The sequence below is a fragment of the Brassica napus genome, chromosome A9 (genome assembly GCF_020379485.1).
Source record: "Brassica napus cultivar Da-Ae chromosome A9, Da-Ae, whole genome shotgun sequence".
Classification (NCBI taxonomy): domain Eukaryota; kingdom Viridiplantae; phylum Streptophyta; class Magnoliopsida; order Brassicales; family Brassicaceae; genus Brassica; species Brassica napus.
In genome coordinates, this window is record NC_063442.1 from 40,567,395 (window position 1) to 40,580,381 (window position 12,987).

Genomic DNA, 12,987 nt, shown 5'->3' on the forward strand with positions numbered 1-12,987 from the left:
AAATTTCATGAATAAAAAGTTAAAAACAAAATTCAAATAATATTGTAGAGATTTTAGAATTCATATTACTCATACATATTTATTCATAGATTTGATTTCACAATAGTTTTATTAGATTGATAAAATTTTATTTGTTAATTACAAATTTGAGGAAAAACACAGGCGGCAATTTTGATTTGTGGACTTTCAAATTTCTCTTTATTTTCCACAATAAAATTGAGATGAACATATAAAACAAACAAAAAATATAAATCCAACTAGAATCAAAATGTATTTGCTTTGTGCTTCTGGGATATCTGATAGAATAAGAACCGTACAAAAAAGATTAACACGACTTATATAAGGATAGCACACACACATTTAGAAACTATCCAAAGTTTTTCTGTTTAAAAATACTTAAGGTGAACCCAAATGTTTAGGTTCGGTATAGCTCGGCCAATTTTAGTTGGGCTACGATAAATAATTAACTCAATTGTATCTATTCTAGACAAATTTTCTCAATTAAATTCATGAGTAAAAGCTAAACAGAAGCACACGAATGACATGATGAGAATCTCCATGACCAAGACCAAGTGATCTCATTGTTTTAAACCAAACCCATTGACAATTGTAGGTCATTTAAGAGCCCATATGTAATAGTATCATTTGGAATTATGGTCTATGCTATGACCTGCCCTAACGGAGACAAATACTATCATGTTCCTCTTTTTTTGCTTCACTTAAATGCTCTCCCTTACTACCAAGGGAAAGTCAATTAATTTGTTTTCTAGTATACACAAAATTTGACGAGTGTTTTCAACAACTGTACGACTTTGTATTTTGGGCATTTGTCAATCACAGTTTTAATGAGTTCTTGGCTCTTTGTAATGATCATTTTGATGATAAATCCAAAAACTTTTAATTAAGTTATTTAAAACCATCCCTTGCAACTTGCAAGATAAAAACAACAGATTTCACTTTTACATCTTTATTCGATATATATATGGCGCAGGACATATTTCTGTAGATTATATGTTTCGAGATGTTTTTCCAGCACATAATGGGAATAGGTTGGTTGTGTGACTTGTGACTTGTCACATTAACAGAAACATGGAAAATCTCATGTTAAATAGTACTAAACGAAACAGTCATCGTTGGACTCGACTTATTTTTCTAAAATTCATCTTGTATTTTGTAATGCTACTTGCATTTTTTAACAACCGTTCTCTTGGTCAAAGTGGTCCACATTAATTTTCTTTGTTGCAACAATAAATCATATGCTAACAGCACACACTAGTACCGAACGGAGTCAGAGGAGGTCATCAAGTACGCAGGGCCGGGCCTGACAATTTCGGGCCCAGAAGCAAAAAAAAAAAATTTGGCCCATAATCTTAATAAAACATAAAAATATTAAAAAGTGTTCCCATGTTATTCGAACCCATAACCTCTCACTGTTATATATCTAGCTTTTACCACCAGAACTAGAGAGAAACTTCATTTATTTTTGGCCCCTAAAATAAATATTCTCTTGTTGGCCCCAAAGCTAATGCTTGATGGGCTTGGTATCAGGCACGGCCCTGCAAGTACGTGAGTACTTTCGTAAAAGAGAGAGACGTACGGCGTCGTCCCGTACTCCATTTCGTCACTCTCCATAAAACGCCTAACTTCTTCATCGTCCCATATCAGAAAATCATCACCTTCTTCACCACCACCAATCGTGTGATCCCTTTTTACCTCTTCTTTTTCATCTTGGTCACTGCTTGCGATTCTCGGCTCCAGCAAGATGCTCTTAATCTTGTCGAGATCATGTTGTCTAGATAAGATACCTGTGGCGAGCTTGTTCAGGAGACAAGCCGAGCCGGAAGGTGATGAGGTAGGAGAAAATGTAGTTATTGAAGAGCTACCACATTCTTCTTTAGTGATCGTGACGGTGAGGTTATTGATGATAGGCTCGTGGGTCATCGGGTCAATTCCTTTCCTCGACAGTCTTTTCTTGAGACAAGAGTTCCAATGGTTCTTGATGTCGTTGTCTGTTCGATTATCCATCTCCTTGGCAATAGCTGCCCACCTTCAATTTTCAACATTTACAACAACAATTAGAATTACTTTTTATAATTAGGAGATTTCGGTGAAAACCAATTCTAATTAATCTCCAAGTCCATAGAAGAGTCGGACATTCTTACAATTCAAAGTGTCCACAATACCAATCTCTAATTGAAACCTCATTATTATTGTTTAAAAAATTATGAATAGTAAACCCCCATCTATATTTAATTACCGACTTACCGTCATTAGGACTCCCTTTGTTTCTTTTTATTTGAATTGTGCAAACAGATTAAACAAATATTTAATTTTATATTTTTAAATAAAAATATCATCAACTATCTAACTAACCATTATTCAACCAATAAAAAATAATATGCAGAATATAAAATGTCATATAGCATATAAATCAATAAATTTAAGAAAATCAAACAGTTTGAAGTAATTACTGCAGTTGCAATCATGGTATTTGAACGAATGTTAAATAAATGAAGTTTTATTATTCCTGATATAATTAAGTGTGTGATATCCCACTATATAAAAGATACTAATTTAGAGCTCAATTAGAGGTGCCACATAGGATGAAATATTCTCATCCAATCATACCTCCACATCATTACGAATTTAACAACCCTAATAATAATACTAATACTAATCCTTTGGTCCAACACCAGCATAATCCAATATCTTTGAAATCTGTTTTGATAACAAGATTGTCCTTCTTCTTCTTTGAACTTCACGGATTCAAATTTATAATGTGTCTTAATAATCAATAAGACCATTGAATATAGATCCAGGGATATAGATTAAAAATGTTTATGTTTGAAATTATATACCGTGTGACACGCATGTATGACAGTTACCGACGAAGCAAACAATTGTTTTTTAAAAGCACTATTATTAAAAAAATATGTATGAACTTTACAATAAATAATACATATATGAACCAGAAAATCTATAGTGGTAAAAATCCCTATTTGTTTTACTAATTCAAGTCAATACTATTAAATTAGGAACATGTCCAGTTAATAAAAGTTGTGTCCAACTTAAAGAAATCTAATTACATTTAGAAACTACATTTATATTCTATATATTTTGTAACCCCTGCAAATATATATTTTTAAATTAGTCTAAAATATGCCAACAAATTTAACTTCTAATGCATAAAAATATAAAGATGATGTTGTGAGATAAGAATGAACACACAAAATTTCAAATAAAAGAATTGACAAATTACATAATTTTTTTAAAAATATTTTATATAATAACTTAATAATATAAATCATAATCAAAAATACTATTCGTATCACATTTTTATTAACCGAAAAAACTCGTGCTTTCGAAGCGTGGATCAAAATATAGACTAATATAGCTCCTAATATTTACTTTAAAATTAAAATTCTCAAAAAAAAAAAAAGATTATAGACATCTACCAAGTCTGTTTAAACTATATAGTGGTTTGTTCTTGCACCAAAATCTTGGTTATACAATTCAAAACCTATTATGTTGTTTTGTTACTTTTCTCCTTAAAACAAAGACAAAGAGTAATGAACAAAGAAAAATTATGAACTTTTATTATCGGATTGTTTTTTTTTTCTCTCTCGCTTCAATTTGATGACTGTAACTAATTATTTCAATTCACACAAGATTTTCAAATTTTAAACGTATCACATTAAATATAAGAATCTTCAACAGATTATAATACCTAAATGTTCTTCTCGATAGACAATAATATCAGAAAGGCAAGTAGCACATCTCCTGCCACAATCACCGGCTGCACTGAAAGTTCAAAAAAATATTTTGTCTCATCAATACAAATCAACAAAATATACGAATACATTCAGTAACATTGCAAATTTGATACAAACCGGTTAACAACCTCAGCTCCACATAACATTCACATCATCTTCCACTCCGAAATTTGCAACGAGAAGAAAGGCGGAGACAACTATTACGTGTAAGTTACTCAATCAGTGGATTTCCACATTTCAAGATCTCTCTCTTTCGCTGACTCATTTTCTAATTATTTCTTTCGTCAAAGGGTCGTTTTCCTCAACACGATGGTAAAATCAAACCACAATTATCCTCCACCTGCTGGAGGTAAATCAAAATTACGATTTTACTGTGCGTTTATAGACTTCTCGAACACATACGAACCCAATCACCCCTCTATGGAATCCAAGAAATCAATTGTCCAAAATCCAGACAAAACATCTTAACTATTAAGTACAAAATCAAGAGTAGAGATAGTTTGATTTGGTAGGTTATACTACGAAAATAACACAACAAAACCTTAATATTAAATTTTCGATCAATTTATCTGGTTTTTTAGTTCATAAGTTTTTTTCAAGGGGCCCTTTTTCAATGTAATTCATAAAATTTCTAATTAGTTTATTAATGGAAGACCTAAACACACTTTTAAAAGATTATTTCCAAATTCAAAACACCATAATGCTAAACAATATCTCAATTACGAAGTACTTTTACATATTTTTAATTTTCAACACGTTAATTTAATTTCCATTACTACAGAAAACCACTATACACAACCAAAAACATCAACTCCCTTCTACTTTTACATCTCTATCGATTGACTTCCAACTTCATTCGCATAAAAAATGAATAATCAATCTTAAAAAAACTCAATGTCATATATTCCTTCTTATAATTGCTTTAAATCTATTTCAACAACAATCAGAAATAGCCACAACTATGGTCATACACAAATTTTAACTTCACCCAATATCCGCGCGTAGCGCGGACACGATCCTAGTCCCACTATATAAAAGCTACTAATTTTGGATGTTATAAAGGATGCCACATAGGCAAAATATTCTCAGCCATTCATTCTGCCACGTCACTGATAACCCAGACCAACAAATCGTAATTGCAGCCCAGCCCGTTAACCGGTTTCGCTCACGAAATTGCTGTCTCCGTCTCTTTGCTGTTGGGCCAGATTAAAAAATTTTCCAGCCCATCCCATTACTTATTTCAACTGTCAAACTATTTTCTTTTGCATTTTCTATTATTTCAGACAATTTTTTATTTCAACTGTTTTCTATAACAATGTGCAAACCGCCTAAGTTCCCTTTGATCTTAAAATAGTACGCCCAAGATAACAAAACCCCCTCATTTCACACACAGTCCCTGTAAATTTCTATAAAAAACTAAATTCTACTATCAAACCCACCCAACAAATTTACTACTACCACCTATAATTATGGCCCGGCCTACTTAAACTTTAAAAAAAACCATGACAATACTTAAAAAAAACACACCCTAACTATGTTCACTTCAAAAAAAAAAATTTAAACAAAATTGCCAAAAAAATACTAATTCTCATTCTTATCTATGTAGCACATGCACCACAAGATCAAAGCAATTAGGACAACACTCTCGAACCTCATCCAATAATCGTTAGGATCCTTAGGGTCTGGCCCATCACAAATCACAAAAATAAAGATGCTTTCCTAGGGACAACTTTCATATGTCTTGACATCCAGGTTTGTCTAAAATTCATATTTTTAATTATTCCAACTATATTTCAAATGATTGCTTCTAACCACTAAACAGGAACAAAAAATAGAGGGGAAGGTACCTATTTCTACGTCTGACACAATGTACCAACGCTTCGAAGAAGGGAAAATTTATCACATTAGATATTTTAATCTCCTCCCCAATAACCAACGTTACAGGCTTACCGATCAACCATACATAATCAATATCAAAGAAACAACAACTATTACACTGATTCAAGAAAACATTGCACCGATTCCTTCATACATATTCCGGCCACAACGCTACACCCAGTTGATCAGCTTAGCAAGTGAAACCAACTTCCTACCAGGTAAAAAAAAAACAAAAACTCTCTCACACAAAAATAAATCCTAATTTTTTTCCAAACAACCAAATTATTCCTACAGATGTTGTTGGCCGCATTTGCCTCATCCAAGGAAGTGATTTATATAACCACTACACAGATTCAAAAATCATCATTGGATTACGTTTAGACAGGTACAAACTTTTTATTAAGTAATAATTGGTTTACAACTAAACAAAATCTAATACAATAATTATTTGTAGATCGAAATTGGTACGTCTAACTTTATGGGACAAGGAGGCATCTAATTTCAGGGAGTTAAATCGCATATCAACAAGGAAAAAACAAGTCGTAATCATCACAAGTATCATTCCACGGATACATGAAGGTAATAAACTAAACATAAACTTTACAAAAAACTAAATGCTAACAAATATTTGCCTTTTTCAGAAAAACTATCACTCACAGCAACACCTGGAACGCGCTTCTACTTTAACAACGAAATTGATATCATTCAACGCTTCCAAAAGAGGAATAAACTGCTATCTTAAGCCTCATAGCAAACACCACCAGTCAACTTTTAAAACATTTACGTTACCACTTCCTACGTCAATTAAATTGTCACACACAAAGATTATTTTCTCATTCAAATATCGAATTCCTCAAAACTATTTATTATTCATACTTACAGTTGTTTTTTAAAAAAAAATGATCACCGTTTCGAACTTCTCCCCTGTATAAAAAAACAAAACTTAACTTATCCTTTCAGAAACCAAAAAACACACAATTTTAATTCACCTGATTTTTATTAAACATGTAATCCGCGCGCAGCGCGGACGCCGGCCCTAGTTATTATAAAACTAGGTAAAGAACCCGTGCGATATCGCACGGAACTCATTTTATAAGAATAAATAAGTTATATTTTCAATAAAACACTTTTTTTAAAAAACTTGTTACAATTGCTTTCGAAAAAATACATGTATTACATAAATATCTTGCATGCAGTTATATTTGTCTATTGATAAAGTTATATTTGTCTATTGATAATATATGTATTTTGCATTAGTAGTTTTGTGCTTAACTGAAAATTTGGAGCTAAACGACCAAAGAAAAATAGTGTGAAATTCAGAAAATACAAGTATTAAATATATTAATTTTGTAAATATATAATATTATCAAATGAATTAAATTACTCAGCAAATATAACGACCAGATTGTTTTTTATATAATTTTAAAGATTATTTAAAATGTAGATAAATAAATATAAAATAAATGAAAAAGTATTTTTTGAAAAATCTATACAATTTTTAGAATGAGAAGACACATCCTTAAATATTTTGACATTCTCTTCAAGCTAATAAAATTTTCCAAATTTATATGTTTTTGCCAAGATCTTTAATGAACTTTTAAAAATGAATCTCTCTTTTCCTAATTTATTTTGTGATTGTTATGATTTTTATTTTAGTTGTGATTATTATTCTTATTTTTTTTTGTTTAGAGGGCTAAGGGTTTCAATGGTTGACAACCAAACATTACAATGGCTAGTTAGTGGTTGCAATAGATAACACGAAAATTCAAAATAGCTCATCCCCGAGTACTACAATCACCAAATGCTACAATTACCAACAATTACAATGGTTCATTACCAAATATTGCAATGGTCCATCACCAATAGTTAAAATCAACAACAAATGTAACGTTTCATTTAGTTAGTTTCAATAGTTCATTTAGATAATTGCAATAATTCATTTAAACGATTTCAAAGAATGACTTAATTCATTTAATTAGATAGTCTATTAATAAATAGTACATATATCAAACTTATGCATATAAGTTATAATGTACATAAATAAAAAATATATGTTCATGGTTTTAGTTTTCTTAATATTAATCTATTAATAAATAAAATTATCTAAACATGACCTATATTTTTTTCTTTAAACGAATAAATGAAACCGGAAGAGAAAAAAATATCCACACCAAAGCATATGATATTACAAACCATGCAATATAATTGAAAACCATATAGATAATTTTTTCTAAATATATAATATTATACTAATTATTAAATTACACAACAAACCGAATTATTAGAATATTTCAGATATTTATAAATTTATAACAACATTGTCATGATCAATTTTTTTAATATAATCTAAAAGAATGAAAATATAAGACATGAATCATGTGTTAGTGGAACATATTTAATAAGAAATGCAGTTTTCCAAATTAAAAAAAAAACGTGCTTTTGTCAAACATATCTTAATTTTCATTTAGTAAAACAAAATTAAAACTAATTACTTCATTATTTCATTTAAGATTTTTTGCTACCCAAACTCAAATGACTCTTAAAATTACTAATTGTAGAAAGACATTTATTAAGATATTATAACTGTTTTTATAAGAATTTTCTTGTTAAGGTGTTATAAATAATTTTAAAAAATAATAGTACTTGCGTGTTGAATAAATACAAAAGGACACTTATTGTGAATTTTAACTATTTTAAAAAATATTTCTAATAGTTGCACATTGGAAAAACAAAAATAATCATTGTTTTTTTAATGAAAAGACACAATTTTTGTAATAAGAAGATACAACTCTTAAAGTTATTAATTGTAGAAAGACTCTTATTAATATATTATAACTGCTTTTTAAAAAAAATCACTTGTTAAGATGTTATAACAAATTAATTTTTTTTTGTATATTTGCATGTTGAAAAAATGAAAAAAAACTTATTGTGATATTTTAATTATTTTAAAAAACGTTTCCAATAGTTGCATGTTGGAAAAACAAAACTAACCACAGTTTTTATGAAAATACACAATATTTATAATAAGAAAACAAAACTCTTAAAATTATTAAGTGTAGAAGAAAACTATTAATATACTACATAACTACTTAAAAAAAGAATCCAATAGTTACATGTTGAAAAAAATAAATCTAATTTCAGTTTTTGTGAAAAGACACAACTCTAAACATTAAATGGGATTGGGTTAACTGTCTAAAACCTCCTCTATTAAACAAATCAACACTCATTCCCCCAAACTATTGTACTCGTCGAAAACCCACTTATATTATTTGATTCTAATAAGTTTCTAACTAATTCCACATTTGGAATTTAAAACATGAAATGGCGTTTAATTCTCCCTAATAGCGTCTGGTTACGATTACCCATAATCCAAAATCCGATCTGATACAAACGCAAAGCTAAATCTATTTAAACTACGAATAAACGTCGCCTTGGGCCCTTTCCAGCGAATCTCCACCGTCAATCTCTCCTTCTCCGGTTCCCTCGCCAGATCCCACCCTTCTAATCTCCTCACGGATAGCTTCACCACGTATTTCCTCGTAACTAACGGCGGCCATGGCCGCCACTTCATCATCTTCACCACCATTGTAACTCCTAAGCGACGTCACGAAAAGAGAGATTGAAGAGACGTAAACAAACTCTTTCTCAAATAGTTGAGAAAAAAACAGGGGAAATGAAAAAAAAAGTTTTTTTTATTTAGCTTGTTGATTTAGATCAATGCCCAGAAATAGAAAGCACGTGTTAGACACAGGAAGCTTTTAGGATGTGGTTTCTATCTTGGAAAGATTAAAACTTGGAAGTTTAGCTTCTTCTCTGGTAAAGATGAAAAAGGTTATGGTGCGAAGAGAGAAAAGAGAGAGAGAAAAAGTGGGCACACAGAACGCAACACAAGCGTGTAGACAGAGAGAGACAACGAAGAAAAGTGAAAAGAAAGATCATAGCTTCACAGATCTGTGACATCTGTCCCTCTCTCTCTAACGAACGATAGACTCGTTGGAATAAACCAGCAAACCGGAGTTAAAATGTATTGGTTAGAGGCGCATGACATTCTTTATTCTATGTCCATCGCACTTTAAGACATCCTCCAAACATGTCACACGATCGATCCTATCGTTACAAGATGACGCATACAAGTCAGTTTGAATTTCTAAAATCTAAATGATGGTTTTATGCGACAACGTTTGACAACTAATGTGATGGGAGAGACTTTATAGACCTTTTTAAACCTATTTGAATAGTCACAACCCTTCAATCTGAATAGTCGCATTCTTCTAATACTCACAACTTTTCATTTCTTAAAATATAATTATAAATAGTCACAACTTTTAGACAATTTTTAGAAGGACACAACCTTACAGCATAGAACTTTTAGAAAAGACACAACTCTTTATACTTCTTTTTCAAAAGACACAACCTTTCAACATAACTGAAGTTCACAATCCTAGGAATTAATTGGAAGAGATACAACCTTACAACACAAAATTTTTAGAAAAGACACGACCCTTTACACTTCTTTTTCAAAAGACACAACCTTTCAACATAAGTGGATCACAACCTTTGGAATTAATTGGGATTGCTATTATTAGTAGATTAACGATGTTGATATTATCATGTAGCCAGTATTATTATTCCTGGTATATATACGTGTGTGTGTGTGTATTTCAGTTTTTATTTTGTAATTCATAAATGACCATGCACATGTAAATGTGTTCATTGTGTTCTTTATAGATTTTCGAATGATTTTTTTAATTAAGTCGCATCAAATATTACTTCGTTTTAAGGTAATAGCTGAAACATAAAACATGAGAGCGAGCTCTGGACCTCTGGACCTCTGGTACAAACTAAATGTAAGAATAAAATAATTAGCTTCCGCTGAAAAGCAAGTAGTCTTTAAATATATATTATTATGCACTAAAACTTTGTTGTGTAGTCCAAAGTCTATAATATAATTAGTTTAACATCCCTTTAACATTTCATGTTAATCCAAGTAGGTTTTGACTTTTGACAGAGCTGTAGTTTTTCGTAGAGAAGCAGCTATTAATTGAGAAACTAACCTGTTTCCGAGAACAGCATGAAGTTTGATGATCTCTTCTTCTTCCTGAGGAGTGAATTTGCCTCTTTTAATCCCAGGCCTTAGGTAATTAAGCCACCTTAACCTGCAGCTCTTTCCACATCTCTGCAAACCTGTTTTGTCCATGAGAAATTGTAGAGATGTCAATTTTAGTAGTCAAAAGGGAGTTTAATTTTCCTTTTGTAGTGGCAAACAAAAGAAGTTGCGAAAAATAAACTTTTCCTCAGTGGAAAAGGTACTAACTAAAATTTCAAAATTTAAAACTTATACAATTGTGCTATGTAGATATGGACAAAGCATAGGGAACACATGTCGCTCTTAATAGAATCCAATCGATTTTTATAATCATATGAATAGAATTGGTATAAAAGTTTCAATTATGTAGATTCCGGAACAAATATATAATCATACTATATAAAGGAATATTTAGCAATGATTCATTCACTATCGTTACAATATTATAACACGGTATGGGCGTGTATATGTACTTTCACTTTCTATTACTTGGTTTGTTTACAAAGATGATTTCGCTAGGATTTCATGGAGTTTTTTATAACTGAGTTTGAAACCCCCCAAAAGAAAATGGATTCTGCTATTCACAACAGTATGTAGAAGATATATATACCAAATTTGATAACCTAAAATCTATAATAATACTAATTAATGTAAACTATCAACAAGAAAACACAACAAATAGGGAAAAAGTACTATCTGCAACTATTTCTAAAACCAGTTTCCTTACATATATACATGCAATATATTATTTTTTTGATCGAAATACATGCAATGTATATATATCAGTTACAAAAAAAAAATGTATATATATATATATTTATATTAATTTCATTTAGAATGAAGAGGAATTGTAATCAATTACAAAAAGGTGACAGCTCTAGAGTGTTTATATGCCACAAAGAAAAAGAAATAAAATCAAGAGGAAAACTTGGTCCAGCTCTTGAGTGTTTCTATGCCAAAAAAGAAATAAAAACAAGAGGAAACTTGGTTGTTTAATCTGGTTAAACTACATAATAATTTAATATCTTATGCAAAAACTTGGACTGATCTAGACTTTATGTTACTCCTTGTTTCAAAAGAATTTAGTTGAACAAAAGTGGAAATAGAGAACTCACAAACACAAAGTATAGATGCACTTCTGTATATGTTATGAAACATCTTAACAAAAAGGATGTTTACGAAACATTGGTTTACATATATATATGGATATAGTGTAACTATGTGTATCTATCTATCTATCTATACCAGCTCTTTTGGGGAGAGAACGCCAATCAGAGACCCCATGCTCATTGATATAAGCGACAAGGTTTTGATCTTCCTCCGCCGTCCACTCTCCTTTCTTCATCCCGTCGCCGTCGACCCACGTCTTCCTCCCCATTTTTCTCAGTCCGACTAATCCTATAACTGCCACGTTCATAACCTCACGAAAAGACCAGTCTTAAAATAAGATAAATACTTGACTTGAAGCGAGTCTCCTTTTCTCTCTCCTCTTTTACTTAGTGGAATAGTCTCTCGAGAGTAAGCAGTGGGATTGTGTAGAAGGGATATTATACAGTTATATATAACCCCTCAGTTTTTGGTTTTATTATATTTCCATCGTTGGATTTTTATTTCGAATTCCTCGCCGCTGGATTTAACGACTTTTTAAAACATTATTTGAAAATTTGTTTTCAAAAAGTACATATTTTTAACTACAGGTACCCAACTCTTGCCAGAATTTATGTGAACATAGTTAGTAGTTGAGTCAAATCACTAAGGTTGACAAGTTTTGAAAATTATTACCACATTTTTGCTTTAATATAATCTTTTTAGCTATCAAAATATTAAAATCTTGTAAAATTAAATTTAAAATTTAACAAAACATATATTACTCGATGGTGATTGTATGAGTTTTGGTACGCAAACATGGAAGTTTGATGTATGAAAATACAATTAGTGACCACCGTGATAACTTTAGCTATAGCTATCTAAAATTAAATAAAAACAGTTCAAATTAACAACAAATAAACAAAAAGATATTCACACAGTCACACAGATATAACTCCGTAGTCACTTTAGTGTGATTACTTAAAATAAAAGTATAAAGACGTATAAAGACTCACGTGTAAATTCTAATTTTTATATTTTGTGAAATCCTCAAGAACATGCTAGAAACAAAAGTGGTTAAAGCAAAAGTAAGATAATCCGCTGAAAAAAAAAAACGTAAGCTAATCCTGTTACATGCCCGCATGTATAAAGTAGTATTAGTAC

General features: G+C 30.7%; 1 protein-coding gene and 1 long non-coding RNA gene across 5 annotated transcripts; one reads left to right on the forward strand and one right to left on the reverse strand.

The window, feature by feature from the left end:
• Positions 1 to 854: 854 nt before the first annotated feature.
• Positions 855 to 12,741, reverse strand: LOC106369067 (transcription factor MYB41-like). 4 transcript variants are annotated; one of them, XM_048741606.1, is made up of 4 exons: positions 11,983 to 12,650; positions 10,706 to 10,835; positions 1,563 to 2,047; positions 855 to 1,305 (listed from the first exon to the last, which is right to left on the reverse strand). In XM_048741606.1, exons 1-4 carry the CDS (start codon positions 12,152 to 12,154, stop codon positions 1,289 to 1,291), a joined length of 804 nt encoding a protein of 267 aa, XP_048597563.1. In that variant the 5' UTR covers positions 12,155 to 12,650; the 3' UTR covers positions 855 to 1,288. The 4 variants fall into 4 exon arrangements, with proteins under 4 accessions (XP_048597563.1, XP_048597562.1, XP_048597561.1 ...); XM_048741605.1 differs by lacking the exon at positions 855 to 1,305 and having other exon boundaries at positions 1,347 to 2,047; positions 11,983 to 12,141; positions 12,194 to 12,741; XM_048741604.1 differs by lacking the exon at positions 855 to 1,305 and having other exon boundaries at positions 1,347 to 2,047; positions 11,983 to 12,157; positions 12,194 to 12,681.
• LOC106405614 lies at positions 4,041 to 9,321 on the forward strand. The gene is made up of 2 exons (XR_007316661.1): positions 4,041 to 5,525; positions 5,596 to 9,321. It is a non-coding gene; the product is annotated as an uncharacterized LOC106405614 (long non-coding RNA).
• Positions 12,742 to 12,987: the final 246 nt, after the last annotated feature.